Source organism: Habropoda laboriosa, unplaced genomic scaffold (genome assembly GCF_001263275.1).
Source record: "Habropoda laboriosa isolate 0110345459 unplaced genomic scaffold, ASM126327v1 scaffold423, whole genome shotgun sequence".
In the NCBI taxonomy this organism is placed as follows: Eukaryota; Metazoa; Arthropoda; class Insecta; order Hymenoptera; family Apidae; genus Habropoda; species Habropoda laboriosa.
Window position 1 is genome coordinate 291662 of NW_017100606.1, and position 21924 is coordinate 313585.

Consider the following 21924-nt stretch of genomic DNA (forward strand, 5'->3'; position numbering starts at 1 on the left):
AGCCCGAAAAATAGATGTAATTTTAAACTAATGGGATTCGTGCAATTCCAATTTCTAGGCGTTGCAATTTTTTTGTTAACCAGCAGTGTATAAGAATTTCCGTAACTTTTTCAATATAACTTGCGACATTTGTGCAAATCAAATTGTTCGAAAACATGACAATTCTGACTCTATTCGCGGGACAGAGATACATTTCCAGCGTAAGCAGTTTGCGCTCGACGAAAGGAAGAAGAATGTCAGCCATCGTGAAATGTTCTGCCTCGCAGAGGATAAAAATTTCAATGTTGGTTTTTTAATCATGCGCTAGGAGCACCGGGGTCTGCTAGTGTGCCGCATACTTGAATAAAGACGAAGAAAGATAGAAGAAAAGCGGACGTAATGATCTCGAGATTTCAGACTGGTCTAAATCATGTACATACGTATTAGAGTAATACACTTGATATGCATGTACATGCCGCGCACACACCATTGTCTGAAAGAGAGGGAAGAAAAAAAAAATACGGACCAGGAGAGCCGTGTGGTGATTCTTTTGTGTTTCGGATGACGCGAGTAACAACGGCCGCCATAGGACACGCTTTGGTCGCAGGAAGAAGGATGTTCTAGAGAAAAGAGGACGGTATACACTCCTCTGCATGCGACACTTGAGCAAAGGATGACACGAGAGCCAAGGGATAGAGAAAGTCATCTCTCGAGCGACACGCTTTTTACACATCAACGGCTATTTTGCATTATTGCTGAAATTGTCCAACGGCAAACCGCTGCTAAAGTTTGTTAATAATTGTTTGCAATTCGTCCCAAGGCCGCGTTTACCATAAGGCGCACACTGGGGCTACACTCTCTACATTTTAGCTATATTTTAAAACGTTACTCCTCACAAACAACAATATAAAAAACCGGCTAGTTTGCTTTTACATTGGAAGGAACAATACATAAATTAAAGAAGTTTCCAGCGGTTCTACAGCTTAGCCGCTGCGCCAACGAAGCTATTGGAAGCAACGTGGACATTTTAGTAAAGAAAATATAAAAATTCAAAGTACAAGTTACTTTTGCGCGCGAAATACCTTAGAAAGATTGGTTTTCAATTTTTTTAACTATGGCGCACCTTATCAAAAAATCTGAAGAACATTGAGGATAATAGTTATGTTCAGATGCTGCTACTAGATAAATATAAAAGTAGTCGCTTCAATATTTGAAAAGATATCCGCTTTTGCTCACGCTTTTTATTTTTTACAACTAGAATTCGCAACGAAAAAATCGGAAAAAATTCACTAACATGTGCTTTCATATACGCAATGTGGTAGATTTTTTTCAAAATTTTTGCACACCGCTAAATAGGGAAAATAGTCCATTATGAACAGAAACCACTCTGTAACTACGTCCCCTAGGTCGAGCTAGAGGGCTGAAAGTTGGATGAGCTTTCGAATGGTATATCGCACGACCTAATTGGTTCAAGGGCAATTTTGACCATTTCACTCTGCTAGATTCTTTGTAATACAACGAGTACATACGATGAAACTTCTAAAACCTTGCCGTCATAAAAATAATGTCCTAACAGTGTGTCACTGATTATGCTACACCAAGCACTGACACGAAATTGAGCTTGAAAATGAGTTTTTCATAGGTCGTTCAATTTGTCTTGACAACCACTTTCATATAATATAAAACCAATTATAGCTGTCACTTAGAAAATTGTATTTTTATGACTGCATCTTAAAAATATATATTAGGTTGGCCAGAAAGTTCGTGCGGTTTCTGGCGATTCCTCAGTTCAGGCGTTCCACAGTGCAACTAACTTCAGTTTCTTTGTTTAAAGCAGATAGTCATTTGATAGGTAACACTTGACCTCAAATTATATCTAAAGAGTTTGTTAATCCAGTTCAATTGGTAAGTTTGGCAGAAGTTGGAAGATGGAAAACCAAAAGGAGCATTTCCGGCACATTATGCTGTTTCATTTTGAAAAAGGCAGAAACGCGGCGGAAGCATCTAAGGAGATCTGTGAGGTGTACGGGGAGAATGTCATCGAAGAATGCGTGTGCCAAAAGTGGTTCGCGAGATTTCGTTCCGGGGATTTTTCACTTGACGATTCATCACGCTCTGGTCAACCACAAGAGATTGACAACGGACAAATAAAAAATAATCCCCGGTACACAACACGGGAAGTGGCACAGGAGCTCCAAGTATCAAAAACAACCGTAGAAAATCGTTTGCATCAACTTGGTTACGTTAACCGACTTGAAAAACCGCACGAACTTTCTGGCCAACCCAATATTTAGAAAATCATGTGTACGCGTTGCACTACGAAATTCCAGACTAAATCATTTCTTTTTTCAGGATCTTAATAATTTCGTAACGACAGTTTAGGTTTGCTTCACATTCAATAAGTGTCTCAATACTTCTGGAACTGGAGTGAACTTTCACCAATTTTCCCTTAACAGCAAAAACAACTCTTAAGCAAAGAAAAACCTTTTTGTTCCTGTCTCTTCGTCTAATGTACTAAATACGAGTAGCAGTACAAATACAGTTGACAATAATGAAATGAGGCATAAGTAAAGCTACGTGTAAATACGCAGCTCGCCGAAAGAATTAAGTACACCTAGAAATTGGGGTTGCACGAATCTGGGAATCGTGTGTGTTTTTCGGGCTACTCTAAAGAAAAAATGACCTGTTTTAACCAAATTTTAATCACTTCCTCCTTTCGGTATCCGAAATAACGTATGTCAATTTCAGATTTGTGCAACTTCGTTTATCAGCTGTTGCAATATTTTGGCGAGCAGTCTATGCACATCCACGTATTGCCGGGGCCACGATATAGCGAGGTCGTAAAATCGATCAGGCGTCAAAGTAAACATGTTTTAGCTGCCGGGACCCAGAAATTGACAAAAATACGAGCAGATAAGTACTTGAAACCATGGTCAGGACCGTACGAAGAATTCTTGTATCCAGAGAAAGCCAAACTGATTCTAATATATTTATTGAAAACTGCGTGCAACTAAGTCAAAGTAGGGTCTTTCCTTCTGGGCAAAGCCGCTTTTGGAAGTACGGTTACAGGTAAAGGTCTTATTGAGATCTTTAACATCTTAATTTACCTGCTCGTGTTATATACAGATAGAAAATGCAAAAAGGTTGTGTAGCTTAATATTAACATATTTTCCATTTGTAAATGAAATATCATTTTCCATTTGAAATACCAAATCATATGCTACCATTCGTTTATTGTTAGAACCCTCGAACAGACTGCAACACACGGCCTTGAGATCCGCAACATCAATCGGTGCCGTTTCTTGAGAGTTTAATTTACGACCTCGCTATATCGTGGCCCCGACTATACAACGGATTTTCATCGACTTACTCGAAGGTGAAACTTTGTATAACAAAATGTTACCATATATTTCCTAATTTTTTTCACCGAATCTCTTCACTTTCGGGTTGAACCGCCTCGAATATGTGCAAAGTGTGATTATCAATAGATAATGGTGCAAGTAACGATACGAATCAGACGTTCGAATGTGATACGTATTCCGTGAACGCATTTATACAAGTTAATTACAAACCCGATAGCACGTTGAAACATTACTACCAAACTATGATGTATTGTAAATGGAATTTGAGAAAATGGTATCACAAATTCACCTGAATGTGAAATTTCATTCGACAGAATTCACGAAGGAGAGGTATGATTTGTTAAATTATCGATTTTCCAAGTAAAACGTATCGATACATGTGCATGTATGTATGTCGCGAGTAACAAAGCTGCTCTGGCAGTCGCGAAAAGTTTGTACGATAGCGTAAGGCTTCAGTTTGAATGGGAGTTGCTCTATCAGATACACTAGCATGAAATTGTCTCACATTAGTAGCAACACAAAGCAGCTCGAAAATCATACGGATTTGAACCTTTTATGCTCACAAGCTTCTGTTACGTTGTCAGCTGCTGCTGCTGCTGTTACGTGCATGCATAATAACAAACGAGATTATAATTTTAACCCGATCAAATTTTACTCATTTTAACAAAGTAGAATGAACAAACGCAGGGTAGATTGTACTGCCGGACGCAAAAAGGGTCTCAGGACCCTCAGACTCTTTAATTATATTCCACACATAATCTATAAATTTCATTATTGTATCGTCAAAATTGACGGAGTTGCGGCAAATTTTGTAAATCGACGTTGGTCAACTGACTCCTACTCTTCGAAAAATATATTCAAGCGAAAGACAAATCAACCTGAATGTAGTACGACTTTCATATATAAAGTATTCGATTGGTATCCTTCTGTCTTTCCATTAAATGTAATAATAAGGTTAACCGATTTCTTGGTTTTGCGATTCTAAACGAATTTATCGTAGCAAACCGGAAGAATGGAATCTTCAGAGAGTGGACAATGCTCAACGAGGGAGAGTAGAATTTTTTCATCGTTTTTTTTTATTACTATATTGTTTTAACATTATATACCTTCTTCACATATGAAAATACTACTGTTTTCTGTATATCACCACTTTACGCGGTAAGGGCGTCAAAGGGCTATAATTAAAATTCATTTTATTCGTTAATATGTGACATAACTCGGATTTAAATATCATTATTAACATTTTTAAAAATGTTTGAAATATCAACTTTATTAACATTATAGACAATCTTGCAACAGCTTCACTACATATAAGAAGTGTTTTAAATATTTAGAGACGTTTCTCTCGAAACTGGCTTTCGTCACCGAGGCCTTTTTGAATCCAACAGTACAATTATCAGCACTTGTAAATTTCTTTTGTCGATAAGCGGCACTTTTAATTTTGAAAAGCGGCAACAGAAACATGTCTTGGGCTCGCCAAGTCATTCGTATTAAACAATTTCCGAAGTACAAAGGGTCAATTATCAAAAGATCCGTGCGAAGAAGTAGCGCTTTTTCTCTTTTTTTTTAGTCCTAGCCGTAACACTGCCCGATAAAAATCTGGCACAGGGCTGTGCAGAAGAAAAAGTGGTACAAGGATACACGGGACACTAGGTTTTTGTCATTTGTATGTCTCGTTTTGCGTTAAAAAAGCGCAATAGTTATGGATGCTGCTTGATTCTCCGATCACGACGTTTTCGCCGGCTAACGCGAAGCAGACACCTCGACAGCGCGACACATGCCATTGCCCCAGTTTAATACGGTAAAACGTTAGAACCAGTTTTTCCATTGTTAGAAAAATTGAAGCCGCAATGAGTCACGATACGAGATGCCTTTATAGTACCATGTGAAGTGAAACGCATTTACATTTGAAAAGTGTGTGTCTGTAGCAATCGTAAAGTCCATAGAAGTACCATCCTAATTTCTTGGACCCGATAAGACATCGAACCCGAGACACCGCAGTGGGATTTGTGTGCTTCGAGACGTATCTACCTGTAAGTTTACCTAAGAGAAACCAATTTCGTATGTTAAATGCACACAACATTACACCCAAGTAATTATATTTGTACTTTTATGGAAGGATAAGTATACCTACGGATGGTAAAGTGGCCTAAATTATATTAGAACTTACCCTTTGGGCGTGTTAACAAATATTTGTTTATTATGTAATAGGATATTTCACAAAATATTTCCTTTTTGTGAAAATATGGACGCAACGCAAAATAAATGATAAATTCAATTTTTCTAGTTTTTTCACTTGCACCATTTTTATAATCACCAGCAGAATTAGGTATCGATATGGGGACAGATTTAACCGAAACGAAAGGAAAAAATGCAAATTTGTTACAGAGTTGTTATTATAATATCAAAATGTATAATTTTCTAACAAGTTGTAAAACAAATTATTTTGTAACACTGTTTTGTTGCATAGTGGAAACGCGGCTTAAAGTAATCGTCATCCTGATGTTGGGGGCTGTTGATGAAATTTTCTACATATTCTCTATAAAATACTTCAAGCCGGGCGATTCGGATCGATGGAAATTGTTTCACGCACTGCACGTGTACACGACGTCGTATTTATCGGCATAATTGCCGTACGTTGACAAGTTACGTAGCATTGGTTGAATCCAACGAACCACGCGAAACGCATATAACTATCGTCACGAGTAAATTATTTAATTATCCGAATCAGGCAAACGTGTGAATTTTGGTCACGCGGCCAAATTCAACGAATTTGAAACACCTGTCGGTATGAAATTAATTTGTTCATTAGCGATAAGGTGATAACAGAAAGAAGCGTGTATTTTGCTGATTTTCAATAACTGAAATGCTTAGCTTGGAATTCCACCGACGACAGTTTCGTCACAAGCATTTCCCCATCCATTTATTCGCAATATTCTTCATTTCAACCTCGTTTAACCAGTTCTCTACGAAAAAGTCAAATATTCCACTCGTTTTGTAACTTTTATTCGAAAAATGTAATTTTCTTTTTTAATTTTATCAGATCTTCGAATAAAGGAAAGGAAGCAAGTGTGTATATCTTAGGGAGGTAGTGTATATCTAGATGATAAAATGAAATAAAAAATAGGTGAAGATATTAGTAAGGTAAACACTTGAGCTATTATATCACTGCAAAACGTGTTCTCCATTATCAACCGAAAATAAACGTTACACGTTGAAGACATCGCTCAACGCTAAATGGTTAAGTGCATCGAAGATGTTTCGCAGTATCATAAAATATTTAATCGCTTGTAACGGAGTTATGAAGAAAATTTTAGTAATTATTAGGTGTAGAAATGAATTCTTTCCGACTGGATTCGCGTAATTGATTCAAAGTCACCGAGTTTCTATCGCGATGATAAACGCAAACTGTGAGAAAAATGGCAAGAGATCGACAATAATACTGGAAATTATTTCGATGAAAGAAAGAATTAATTTTTACGCCTAATATTAAAAACAGAGCGAGACGAGTAAACCATTTGTGACAGTCTCGATACCGGGTTAGTTCATGCATATGTATATGTACGTATCTAATTCGTATTAAATTACAGAAGGAGCTACCAAGAAACCTGATATAATATTTCAGTACATTCGTTTCATGTATACTAGAAATGATATTTCCTCGAGAATTCTATATAAACCGCAAAAGTGATCTATAAAACACGTCTTCTGTTCACTTTATAAAACAGTTCCCACTTTTACTTACTTCAAAAATATACGTAAAACAGGCTACCTAATTGTTTTCACTAGTTACGGTGGTGTGAGAAAATTTTATGCTTTCGAAGGATGAATAAGGTGGAAGAGAAACTTTTTTTTTATAAAGGCCATATTTTTCCGGTTTTTTTTTTTCAAGATCACCTTTGCTTTTTACAGGAATATATATATTTTAGGAATTTATGTGTATGTAATACACATTACTTAAACGATCTTTTAAAACCTTCCATTTTTTGCCATTTCCCCACTTTACCTAGAGAAGATAATAAGGTGGCCTGTTTTACCTGGTCCACCCTTATAATTCCTTGATTAATTGAAGAACAATTGATTCGCGTAATTCTTCATCATTTTAATTGCAAGCAAAATTATTGTTATTAAGCTGTTCTACATTAATTCAAGTTACTTTAAAAAAACAGTAATTATTATCCTCATGTCAAATATTTATTTGTTTATTTATATTTATCTTTAGCCATTTGAATTTTAGAATAATTGAATTCAATTTAACAAGCTTCGAAAATGTAACTACGTGAAATATGCATATATAAATTCTATATTGTATATATTCCATTGTTCTTTACAGCAAGATAATTGTGTACAGTATCGTTTATATTTCTACGAAATTGAAAATCTGGTTCCCTTCTTGAGGGATAGAAAAACAGGATTTCGAATAACCCTAAACAGACACAGGAAAGTAGAGAAGACAATAATGCTAAACATGGTCGCACATGGCCCTTGAGAAACACATTGGTATGTGCTGCACCCCACGCTTTCTTTGAAAAAAAAGACTTTCACCGAACTCAAGTATTATTCAAGAATTTTCCAACCACTTGGTTCACGAATAGTGACCACAATACCGGTTTATAGTACATTTCAGAACGAACCACTTAAACATCTGCGTAAGTGCACCAGAATTTTAAACATTTTCAAATTTCAACTAACATTAATGTTTATATTATAATAGTTTGAAATGACACGTCGTGGAAAGGTGTATTTTACGGAAATATATTCTGAAGATACATATATTTTCAGAAGCAACAAGTCTCTAAAGATATATTTACACAGAAAGTACAACCTAAAGGCATATTTTCATAGGAAATATGCCGAAAGTAGTTTCATTAACTATGTAAATGAAAATAATTTACTGAAAGTGTCTACACGTAGTAAGAGTATTTCTGTCATATGGATAAAAAGAAATTGTTTTATTCTGTAACTGTGAATTGTAAAACTGAGAGAATTAGTGGTGATTAAAAAGCAGCGATGAAGTAGTTTCTGATCAAAAATTATTTTCAGAATGTTATGCTGTACATTGTACAGTGATGATTTGTATAATCAAATTTACAATTCTTTGTTGATCATTTTCCATTTGATTTTTAAAATGTGCGTTGATAAAATAAAAATTATACTATATCTTGTTAAATTAATTATTAAATTAAATAAAGCAACATAAAATGGCTACAAAACATGTGTACCATCTACCTATATTTTTTACTGAATCATTTTTTGGTTTACATTACACCAAATTACTGTAATTACATTAAAATACTTTTAAATAATAAAAAATTAGATATATTTAGACCGGATTATACAAATGACAAAATCAAAATAACAGTATATAAACATGTTTTAGTATATACAATTTTTCTTTTATCATACCACTGAAAGGAAAAGAATAATATCTAATTCATGTTGCCTGCTAATATACCATGTAACGCGATCACTTTGAATTATTCTCTACTTATTGTTAGTGCACCGATCGAAATTTTCTTTTTTAAAGACATTCTTAGATTTTTGTTGATAAACTTATAATTATGTATGGATGTTAAAACAATGTTCCAAATGGTGTCCTTCAGTTGTAATACACTCTCGTATACGGTAAATAAGTAAATTTCTTTCTTTAAAAAAAAATGGGAGGCGAGTATAAAAATTTCGAAAAAAAAAAAAAAACAAGCGATAGAAAGTATACTATTGTCATCTTAAGGAACTCTTTGAACCATATTAGGCGACACAAAAAATTTCAATCACTTCGCTGACAATAGAATATTTTAAGGTGATCACGTTACACGGTTCACCCGGTATATTGAATAAATCACAGACATGTACTACTGAAAAGAAGTGAAAAGCGTGCTCTAATCAAACAAAGCTCCGGCATCCTATACATTCTTGTTGCAACGAAAGTATTATTCAGGAAATATAGTAACATATAACGTTACTATTTAGGGATTGGTGATTATTCATTTTTCTTTTACGAACGTCTGTTTAACGTTAATAGAACGTAAAATAAGGTATAATAAACGTTGTTTGAAGCATAATAACGAGGATACGGTTTACCTCGTACAAAGAGTATAAGGAAGCCCGAGAATCCAGGAAATAATGACTAATACAGTTACAGCAAAGTTAATCAAAGCTACCGTTAAAAGAATATTACTTTGCTGTTATACGACACTCTACATGTATCAGCAATAATAATAAAATGTAGGTACTTGTATCATTATCGACAGTAGATAAAGTAACGATTTCATTATGTGATCGATATGTTGCAAATGTTGCAAGAAAAGAAAAATTCTTAGTATTTACTTAGATACTAATAGGATATTTATTTTACTTCAGCTGATATATGAGAAATTCTTGTGTTGGTAAAGGAGGAATTCTTCAAAAATATTCGAAGAAGTTCTAGAATGTAAAGAAAGCAAGGGTAAGGAAATAGGAGATGGGAAAGAAATAAAGTAAAAGAAAGAATTCTTACGCAGCACGGTATTCTAAAGGAAAATTAAATGAAATTCATATCGTTTATCGAAGCGGTAAATAATTGATCGACTTTGTCATTTATATTAGCGTATCTTACGCGGGCAATTGGTAGTAACGGTATAATCACCGTAACAAAGCCGCGTATGAAATAAAACCGTCAGAACTGCGTTCGTTCTCTGCCCGTCGCGCCTCGGTGATCCCGAAAAAATGCAATCTTTTGGAATGTTGAGTTGCTCGACGAATGCATGTATCATTTAAAGAACTCATTCGAACATATGTACCTACGAAATCAACCAATTCAGATTCTCCTAAGGGAAATTTCTCGATTCGAAGATGTTCGACAATGTGTACTTGGAGTAATGCGTTTGAATTAGTTTATAGTTTTATTTAAAACGAAAAAGGAGAAGTAAATTCTTGAAGAAATTAAAAGGAAAATTCTCTTTTCCCTATTCCATTGTAATAATTGTTTTCCTCTTAAATTCGTGATATTTACAATATTCGTAATAATTATATTACAAATAAATAATATTAATATTACAATATTTGTAATAATTATATTACTAACCGTTATAGAGTTAATAGCATGTCTCTGGCAATGGTAAAATTTTGTAAACGTTGAATAAAAAACGATACACCTGTTACGAAGTCTAGCCGAGTCTTTTTTCGCTGACGATAAGAAGAAAGAAAAATGATTGAGGCTCGCATCGTCCGGCAGGTATAACGACGAATGCGGAGCCTCTGTCCGATGCAGTAGCTTTGTATGTATAGATATTATGTGTGTCGTTCAAGGCACGCACCTGAGCGTGAAGCGAGGGACCAGCGTTAATGCACTGACGTGGCTTCCACCTGCACTAGACGAGTCGAAATATGCTTTTCTTTTACCCAGAAATTCGTGGCCCAACTGTTTCAGTTTTACGCTTGGCGGCGCGATTTCTCGACGTGGATTTTCGCCAAGAATCCTGACCGCATAATATCGGCGTATACTTTACATGAAGCGTTCCTAACAGCTCTCGTTAATCTCACGAATTACTTAGGTTAATTAGCATTAATCGAGAGCGAACATTGTAGAAACTAGTTTCATTATCGTGTGTACTGGAGGTTCTTCGCGGTTAGCGAATATTCTTAGAGAAGCTTTCACGAATGAAATTATGCGTATAGTAGATGATACGAATGGAAAGTAACCTAAAATACTTGGGAATAAGTTGATAGATGGTAAGAAAACTTAATATTCGAATGAAATAGGATTGATTTTGATGCATAGGGGAAACGATAAAGGGGGAATTGTAAAACATAAGATATCACAATGAGATTTAAGACGATCGATATTCTACTGGTCTGCTTTACGAACACAATATTCTATACATATTTATGCTGTTGCACGCATTATGTACGCAGGAATACTAATAATTTCGTTCTTGAATAAAACATACATGTACAACGTACTTTGTGATTATTTTAGTTGTTTAATAGACTAGCTGGGTCATTGCACTAACATTATCGATCAGACTCTTACAATTCCGAGTTTAATTCTTTTGTCCGTGTAGCATTGTACTAAGCGATCACATAAATTCAAAAAATATTCGAGCGTTAGGAGTTTTCAAGTTACTCGTACACCATTTGCAGTCGAATGCAGAGACTTCAACACACGTACATAGACTATGTGGTAAGTGTGTAGTAATCGTTCATTTCAGGAAATATACTTAATTGTATCAATAGAAATATTAAGAAAAAACTGCGTGTAAAAGTGTGTGTAAAATTTGCGAAAATACGTCCTTACAAGCATAACAAACAGTTGGAAAACGAAATAATGTAGATGAAAAATTGATAGTACTGACAGAAAGAGTTTCAAGGATATGTAAGAATTCCATGAAGCAGAACAACGTTTATTTTAGCCTATCCTAGTATACACGCAAATATAACAGTACTTCAGGTAGACGATCAGGTGTGCGGAACGGTTTGGCAGGGCGGCCTCCCCACCTGTCATGAATTCGACGCTACCGAGTTCATCGTTTGCGTTAATTCATGTAAAAAACTGAACGGCAATGTAGCGTAGATTACCCGCGCTACAGAAACTAAAGATAAAGAAACAATATGGATCACGTTGTACTTTAATGTCGATCAGTGACTAGATTTCATTCGATTTTGTTCGCGTTCATATGTCGGATCATGGATCGCAAAGAGTTTTGGGGTCCGCAGCGGTGAGCAAAGAGAAACGCGTAGCAAGAACGACGCACGAATGGCGAACATGCCCGGGGCCTTACTCACCTGCCACGACGTATCGCGCCCGCATTTTCGTCGACCGGTTTAGAGATCTGTAGTCGAACTCGAGGACACCCGCACTTACGGCGTCTCTTGCTATACATTCACTTACGAGACATCCTCGATCACAGCACTTGTCGCCGTTCCTTTTATTTTACGTTGATTCAGGTAAAACACACGCTTTTGCTTTTCACACACTATAGAGCAGTTTTGTTCGCTTCGCTCCTTCACCGTGACACATCCACCCGCGTAAACTATGACCGCCGATAAACACACAGCGAGCGAGACTGCGGCTCTTCTGGAGAACGTCGCTTGGCTGTTGTAAAGTCTCCCTCCACCGACTCGAAGTACCTTTGCTTCGGCACTAGCGTGTTACGGCCCTGTCTCGTTACCGACACCGACTGGATCGTTTCTATCTCTATCTTTCTTTTGATCACAGTGCCAGGTGCGGATCAACAGATTGCGCTCTAGGCAGTTTCACTGTCTTTGAAATTCAATCCTCGGTCAGTGGACTTCTTAATATTATACCCTTATGAAGGTTTTATATGTTTAAACTGTTATTGACAAAATAGAATTTTATTCTACGATTTTAAATCATTTCAGATTTTTAAGAAATGACGTACATCAATCGTAAATTATGTGTGGTGAAGTGTATTATAAATGATACTAAAGAAGAAGTTAAATACCTTAATGAATTCAAATAACTTATTGAATAGCATTACCATTAAAATAGCTGGATATTCTAAAAAGATTGGATTATTTCAATGCATACGAAGGAAAAGTGTACAATATGAATTTATTCTGTTTAAAATTTATTAATACTTAAAAATATGTTTATTAACAAGTGCAATAAAAATACGTAAATAATGTAGATGTCAGTTATTTTATTTAATATAAATACAAGAAAAATTAAAGCAATAAATGTTAAAAAAATAATTACCTCTGTCCGTGACAATGCCACTGTTTGCGGACATTGCCGTGACCAGGATTCGAACCTGGGTTACTACGGCCACAACGTAGGGTCCTAACCACTAGACGATCACGGCTACCAGAGGACTTGTGAATTGTGAAGTTTCATACGGTTTTATAGTAAATATAGTATTGTACTTTTTAATAAAATTTTTTCGTACATGTTACATCACAAATTATTGTATATATTTATTGCATCAATACGCAAATACAATTTTATAATAATGTTAATCATAATAAACAAATGGTGATAATGACTAACTTTCAAAGATTATGTTGCCCTCTATTGCTATGTACAGCTATTATATATTACCGACTGAATTTTTTATTTCTTACCGTTTCTTTTAATTATATTTTATATAATTAAAATAACCGTTATACAAAAATTCACTGTAACTACATACATTTTTGCTTCTTCTTTTATTTTGTAATTTTTCAAAGTAATCTATGTAATTAGATTATAATAATAAGTGTTTAGAAATTTAAATATTACATAATTTAGGGAGGCATTCTTTTAATATAATGTGTAGCATTTATTATTATCGAATATAATTATTTCTTAGCGTAACAGTGTAACAATAAAGTGCTTCGTAACAAAATGAGGCACAAATATACATATTTACGAAAATAAATATTAATAACTTCAGATTAAATTTATAAGAAGTACCCCGCTTAGTTATTCATTGTTATATCCCACCCTCTTAATTTCTTTATGCTTCCGGTTCCGGTCTCCCCGTTTCTCTTTGACAAGCCACTTATTTATAGTTTGGCAGGTCAAACTATTTTGTTCGTAGGAAACAAAATCAGTTGTTGTGATAGAAACAAAATCATAACAGTCGTATGGGATTCAGATATATTAAAAAGAGAAATTATTTTAGTGTAGTTCGAAAGCGAGATTTCTCGCTTTTAATATCTAGTATTCGCGTCATGGTTGCTATGAAAATGTCAGCTTAGTGGTGATTCATTCGTTCATTAGCTGGCATTTCATCTGTTTTTTAATAGCACATTCTGCTCGTAGGGCAGGTAAGAGCTCTTTGGCTTTTTGGTTGTTAGCAAATTTAAATTATGAGCAAACAATCCTGTGTATTAGTATTTATTCTTATATTGTATTTGTGTACATATTAATGCAGTTAAGAAAGGTTAAATAGGTTAGGAAGGTGAATAAATATTCTTATTACCGGGATGTTATGTTTGTACATTTTTGAATTTATAATAAGAATTAAGAATGGTTTGAAATAGATTAATTCAGTTAGTTCTAAAGTTAGTATTTTCTTTGTTTTTTAATCAACTTCTGTTTTCGTAAAATTTGTGATAATAAAGTAATAAAAATCTTTCATTTCAATTTTAATACAAAAACTTGTTCTTCATTTAATAAATAATTAGTAATTGGCAGTAAATACTTTTTTTGTAGTTATTTCTTTCATTTTTCAACATGAGAAGGGTATGTTTATTAATTTTTATTATAGTAACTGTAATAATTGTACAATCATATTCTATCAATTTTTTATATTTACCTACATGTTTCTTACACATATGAAGTTATGTATGCAAAAAATGTTTCAAATTTAGGATGATGGAAGAACCATTAAGTCAAGGTGCTTCACCCTCTGGTGATAGCAATTTTTCTGGAAGCGGAGAATTAAGTTCTACTACTATAATGAGTATAGATGAAAGAATGCTAGATATTAATACAAGACATTCTTTAAATGTTCTTCGAACACCACCTACCAAAAAAGCAAAAAGAGTGAGATTTTTTAGAAATGGAGATAAGTTTTATAATGGTATTGTAATGGCTGTAACTCCAGAAAGATATCGTAGTTTTGATAGTTTAGCTTCAGATTTAACAAGAGCTTTAATATCAAGTGTTACTTTACCTAATGGTGTTAGAGCAATTTATACTATGGATGGAAAAAAAGTTCAAAGTATTAATGATTTGGAAGATGGTAAATGTTATGTAGTATCTGGACAGGGAGAAATTTTCAAAAAAGTGGAATATTCATCTACCAAAGTAAGAAGAGGCAGTTCTTTGTCTGGGTTACCACAATCTCCAGCAGGTACTGGTAGACAAATGAGTGCAATACCATTATGTGTGAAAGCAAAAATAATTACTTTAATTCGACATGGTACAAAACCACGCAAAGTTGTACGTCTTTTGTTAAATAAAAGAAACGCTCCAAGCTTAGAGCATGCAATGGCAGCAATCACAGAAGCTGTTAAATTAGATTCTGGAGCAGTGAGAAAAGTCTATACTCTCTCAGGACTACAAGTTATCTCTTTAGAACAATTTTTTGAGAATGATGACATTTTTATTGCTTATGGTGCTGAAAAATCAAACCAAGAAGATTTTGAATTAGATTTTGAAGAATCTAAGAGTGTTCAAAGTTTTCGAAGATGTCCATGGACATCAAAAAGACAAAGTGGTCCAATGCCTAGAATGCCTCGTAAATCTGGAAAAAAAGTGCTTACTACACCACAAGTGCGAACACCAAGTCCTTCTTCCCTAATATTACCACAACCATTACGTTTACATTATGCAGTAGGGCATGTAATAGGAGATGGTAATTTTGCAATTGTTAGGCATTGCATTCATAAGTAAGTATTATAGGAAATTACATTAAATACTAATAATTAAAAATATATGAGGAAGTTTACAAGTAAAAATTTTGTAGATCAACAAATACAGAATATGCATTGAAAATTGTGGATAAGTATAAGTGTCAAGGTAAAGAAACAATGTGGGCAAGTGAAGTGTCAATTTTACGACAAGTTTGTCATCCAAATATTATTAGTTTGATCGCAGAACAAGAAACTACAGATCAACTGTTTTTAGTTATGGAACTTGTAAAAGTATGTTCATTGCAATATATTTGTTAGTTTAAATGTTGAAAATTTAAATTAAGTAATCAAATACTTTATGTTTGCACTATGTTAGGGTGGAGATTTGTTTGATGCAATTGCTGGAGTAACAAAATTCTCAGAAGCTGAAGCTAGTGTAATGATCGGTCATTTAATATCTGCATTGGCCTATTTGCATTCACATCATATAGTACATCGTGATGTTAAACCTGAGAATCTTTTAGTGGAAATGGATGGAAATCATGTTAGATGTTTGAAATTATGTGACTTTGGACTTGCTCAAGTTGTAAGGGAACCTTTATTCACAGTTTGTGGCACACCTACATATGTAGCACCAGAAATCCTTGCAGAAACTGGATATGGTTTAAAAGTATATTACTTTTTGAAACATATATTATTTAATTTAGTCATTTAAATTTGAAATCATAAGAGATAAAATAAACTTGAACTATTTCAGATTGATGTATGGGCAGCTGGTGTAATATTATATATTTTACTCTGTGGCTTTCCACCATTTGTTTCATTTACAAATAAGCAAGAAGAATTATTTGAACGCATTTTAAGTGGCCAGTATGATTTCAGATATCCATCTTGGGATAGTGTTTCAGACTCTGCTAAACAGTTGATTTCAAATATGCTCCAGGCACAACCTGAATTGAGATTCAGTGCAGAAGATGTACTTGATCATCCATGGCTGATGGTAACTGTCATTACATATTAATTCCATAATAGAAAACCTAATTTATTATCTTGCATGGCTTATTCCTATTTATTAAAAGTAACATATGAAAAATGTATTGTTACTATTATGGTGAATTGTTCTTTTAATTGCATAAATATTCAGTTTATATTATTTTCTTTATCAATTTGCTTATTAATTATAACCTTTTGCCACAATGGTAGCTTAAATTTACTGCCATATAGAATAATGTGCTTTCTTATTATATGGCTTTATCTTTGCTATCTGAGCACAATGCTAGGAAAGCTTTTGTAGTGGTTTGCTGTATCTGTAGCAGTGCTTTTGTTTTTCTTCTGTCCCACCTCTGTACATCAGCAGAGCCTTCTAGGCGAGCAGACCACAGCATCAACACCTACCAATCCGATGGAGCAACACAGGAATCAGCGTAAGCCGATGAAATGGGAAATGTTTGATTTCGACTTCTTAAACAATACAGTTCGAAGTAGCAGTTCGCAGGATGAAGCTGATGGTGATTCTGATGGCAGGACAAATATTAGAAACAAGCAAAGTGAAGTTATATCATCAATAGAATCAAAAAGCATTCACTTATTTTATGAAAAAATCCAGAAAAATTAACTTTAATAGTAGACACCCTAGCGATGATGAACCTGTGTCTAATAGTGTAGAATGTTTACAATGATTTTAGTCAATTTATGAACATTTTTATAAACAAACGAAAATCAAGTTTAGTACTATTGTTTAAAGCCATCATAGAGTGAAACATCTTTGAGCAGTATTCCTGTTTACTTTATCAGTGCAGATAAACATTACTAAATAGTTGTCAAAACTCCTTCAATTTAAAATATTGCAAAGTATGAGAACAATTCAAACTGAAATATGCCAATCTTTTGATAGGAAAAATCAGGATTTGTCTAATGAGACTAATAATATACCTATTATGTCAGATGTATTAATTGGCACCATGCACGTTTGAAACACTTGGATCAGCCAATTCTGTGACAAGTAAACAAATATATGTGAAAAACATCTTTATGAGATCTCTAGTAGTACTGAAAAGACTGCTCAAAATGTCAGATAATTTAACTGGTAGACCCAGCAACAATATGGAGATATAACACAGTTTTGTAAATATTTAATTTGCACAATTAACTTAGGATCAAAGATAAAGTACTACACAAAGTATGAAATCAACTGATAGTTTTGAAAATACTTGATACTCTTATAATGAAGAACTAGGAGGTGAATATATGCGTGATCCAAATGAAAATAGTTGAATCTTACAAAAAATTGTTTAGCAAACCAAGAAAGGCAAGCAAGAAAATATTACAAGAACAAACAATATAAAAATAAATACATCGAAAGTTTCTAAATCACATATTTCAAATGATAAAAAGGGTTTATTAAAAATAACAAATAAATCGAAATGTACGAAGAATAAGGCAGTGAAATTTAATAGTGAAAAATGTACATTAAAAAGTGATATAAATTTGAGAATAGCGTTAAAAAAAGAAAAGTTTTGTCACTATTTTACAGATAAATAGCAAGATAAGAAACAAAAACGAAAAGATTCAATTAACATTATACTCTTCAACCTTTGCAAAAGATTTATGAAGGAAACATGAAAACTGCGAAAAATACATATAAAAATGATTGGCAAAAGAACAAAAAATTATCAGACATACATAGGTAATAAGACAATGTGTTAAAATTCAATGAAAAAATAAGGTATAAAAAATTGAAGTCAGTTGTAGGTAGTATATCAGCTGCCAGTAGTAGCAAATTGAGCAAGCAGTGTGTTCACATTTAACATTGTACATCCAACTTTAATGATCGATGGAACAAAATGATTGTAATTAGATATATTTATACTGAAAATGATCGATGCGGGACTGATCCGCTACAAAAGTCCAAAGTTGTAATAATTATTTTAATGTAAGTGCAAAAGTCGATTTAACCAAGGAAGTGACGTCATTTGTTCTTAGATTTTGAAAACATTGATCTAAATCAATAATTCAGATTAGAACAGGTGGACTTCACGTATGAACGAGACATGCCAAATGCATTTAAGTAGTTTATTTTATATTTGATATCTATTATTGTACGTAGTACAAGTATTGAATTGAACTAGGCGGTAGAAATTGGTTCGTCCTCCTTAAGGCGTGAGCAAGTAGCAAAACACAATTGTAGTATGAGATGAAAACTGTATTAATAATACGTAAATCCTTGCGACAAGTGACAGAGGGCGACAGTGCTGGCAATTATAAATAATATTTGTGTAGCTTGTTGCATATGCTTGCTCAAACGTAATTCAACTAATATTAGAATAAATATTTTTATAAAGTATTATGCGTGGTATTGTAAGAGCAATAAAAGCAAGATGGTGATAATTAGATCAAGAGACCTTAGAAAACATAATGTTGATTATGAGACAAGTAGAAAATTAATTCAATACATAATGCTTTTCATATGAAATTATTTTTGTAGAAATTATGTATTGTAAATTTCGTATGCATCTTGCTCCCTTTGTCGCTTGAACATACTATTGTGGTTACCCCTGCTACAATTTCCATATTTTTAAATGCAATTATTGCTATTTACTATAATGATGTACATAAATAATAAGTAAGAGGTTTATAAAATATTATTTAAGTACTACCATTGCTATTTGTCTTCATATTTCATAACTTACGCATAAGAAATTAATTTATCACGAAATTTCATATTAGGATCGATTTATATGTACAAATAACGATTGTACTTTTTTATAGTAAGCACAATTAATTCGCAAATGTATACGCGACATTACCATAGGTCAGTGTTGTCCAAGGATGGAGCTCTTTACATGTATTCTTTCACATGTGGTTACTATAAAAGAAGAGTTTATGAGGAAATTGTCATAGCTGACGTACAATTCATTTTTCCTATACATACCGCTTGTAAAACAAAAGATATTTTAATTTTTGTGAGAAGTATTTATATTGGGCGTGTGTGTGTAGTGGAATAAACTAGCGTTCCTGTACTATTGCGTCAAAGTGGGAGAGGCTCTTTAAACTTCGGGTCTTATTAGCTTGGACAATACTGGCGTAGGTTATAGAAATTTAAAAGTGATTTACGCCAAATATGAAATTGACTATTTATATTATTATGTACATTCACATACACTGTAAATTTCATATCGATATTCGCTGCTACTTTCTTTACTTTTCTTTTAATTTTCTTCAACATAGTTATGTTGATATACATGTATGCGCATACAATTTTGTCTTGGCTGTAAATTGTCTGTACTATCTTTATTTCTTTCAAAAAAGTTAATTAAAAGTCGAATATGATAAGAGTCGTTTTAAAATTTTGATTCATGTTTACCCTAAAAATGATCTCTAAATTTATTCGCAACTTTTACGGCTGTACAAAAAATTTAAAAATTTTTTTTTAATGGAAAATGAAATTGACTTTTTATTTATAGATATTTTAAACAAAACAGAAATTTTTATACAAACATTTTTTCCTATTATTTTCAATTCAGGTGAATTATAAAATATGCAAATTAATATAAATAAAAAATTGTGTTCAAGTGAGTATATGTTTTATTGTTTGGTTATTAGAAAAATTGATATACAGTATTTAATGATCAGTTTAATATGAATATATTAAACGCATAGATTGTATTACACCGCACTAGGTTATAGCAGTACATTAGAAACTTGAAGATTTAATTAATATTAGTTTCTTATGCTATATATGAGAAATTTTATTGTTAAATTTCAACCAAGGTACAACTATTCTAATTGATTCCGAGATTTGATTAATTACGAATACTATAGTTTAAAAAATGTTTGTGACGTATTATAGAAAGAACGACTTCGTCTTTGATTTCCTTTATTTTGTTTTGTACAGGAAAGAAAATATTTTACGTGAGCGTAATTATTTATTAAATTACGAATTACGAGCAAGCGAATTTGCAAAGATATCGTGAGGATAATTGCGCAAGCTGGGTCCGATATTCGTAAGGGACGAGTCAGTCCGAGCGGACGTGCTGGTACGCAACGCTGACAATCAGTATAGCAAGTTCAGTAGTAGGCTCGCGCGCCTGCCGTGAGGGTGGCTGCTTGGCACGTAGCCTGCAGCTCGCCTCGTTCGTGCTTCCCTTCTGTTCCATCATTCTCGTTTTCTCTTTTCTTTCAACACGAGCCGTCCATTCTTGTACTGCCATCACGTTTTTTTTTTTTTTTATCACGAACAAATTGTCTGTTATACTACAAAACTAAACATATCTTAACAGGTGCATGTGTGCGTGTGTGCGTGTATGTGTGTGTATACAGAGAAATTAATGCATATCAAAAATTAACAAGCCAAGATTCATTGTGTAGTGCAAGTTAGCCTAGATGCTGCTCTGATCAGGTGAGACCTGCATATTTTAAAAGTGTAATTGTATTTCGAGTGAAATAGTAGATGTCTCTTTCTGTTTGTATTTTGATAATCGCTACGAGGCAATGTTTTTAAATTGAGAAGCCATTAATCTCGATCGAAATATCAAAGTTTTTACTTCTAAAGTCAAATGACAAACTCCTATAAGAAGATCTCTTAGGAAAACATAATGGAATTATAAATTTATACGTCTGTGCCTAAATGAAAACTAATAATAAAGTTTATCGTAAGTTCAAAGTTAGGTTATTTACCATTCGAGTAATTTAAATCTCTCAGTTCGACGTTTAAATTTGACGGTTGAAATATTTTATTTGAATTTTCATTATATAACCACTCGACAATAAAGCGCTTGCTTTGCGTTTGAATCTGTAATCGATCCAAATAATCTGTATCGTAAAACTTCTGTTGCGCTCTGATTAACACGCAACATCGATTAATATTAACAATCAGGACATTAAATCTAACATACGAATAAAGGTATTTTTTGACTACGTAGTACGTTGAATACAATGAGCATGTGTATGTCAGTTTTGAATTATTTATTCTTGAATGCTGTGTACTGTATTAGTTCAAAATGTAAAATTATGTATATTCAATATTATAATATTTTATTTTTATAGTATCTTCGAATAAATATAGTTCACTTGTGCTTCCATTTCCATAATTCCATTATATGTTATCTGCTACGAAAAAAATTGCAAATTTCGAAACAATTATTTCTCATTATAGCTTGCGTACAAAACTCTTATTTCAAATTATGCATTATTTAAAAATTTATCACCAATAGTAAAAATGTGCACGCTTGAATTAAAGTTTTTAGATTCTGCACAAGAATTGTATAACCATTTCTTATTTTTACTCGTCAATTCTTCTTTT

The 21924-nt window shown here is 33.4% G+C and overlaps 2 protein-coding genes and 1 non-coding gene across 3 annotated transcripts in view; 1 reads left to right on the forward strand and 2 right to left on the reverse strand.

Annotated features, from left to right (window-relative positions):
• Positions 1 to 12273, reverse strand: part of LOC108576693 (protein crumbs) — a 55973-nt gene extending 43700 nt beyond the window's left edge. The window contains 1 exon segment of the mRNA XM_017939738.1: positions 12105 to 12273. Within this exon segment, the coding sequence (XP_017795227.1) occupies positions 12105 to 12129 (25 nt within the window). The 5' untranslated portion in view covers positions 12130 to 12273.
• Positions 12274 to 13072: 799 nt separating this feature from the next.
• Positions 13073 to 13144, reverse strand: Trnah-gug. The gene has a single exon. It is a non-coding gene; the product is annotated as a tRNA-His (tRNA).
• An 871-nt stretch (positions 13145 to 14015) lies between these two features.
• LOC108576708 (serine/threonine-protein kinase GD17699-like) lies at positions 14016 to 17238 on the forward strand. The gene is made up of 6 exons (XM_017939764.1): positions 14016 to 14090; positions 14637 to 15659; positions 15737 to 15914; positions 16000 to 16293; positions 16381 to 16623; positions 16978 to 17238. Exons 2-6 carry the CDS (start codon positions 14638 to 14640, stop codon positions 17236 to 17238), a joined length of 1998 nt encoding a protein of 665 aa, XP_017795253.1. The 5' UTR covers positions 14016 to 14090; position 14637.
• The last annotated feature ends 4686 nt before the right edge of the window (positions 17239 to 21924 follow it).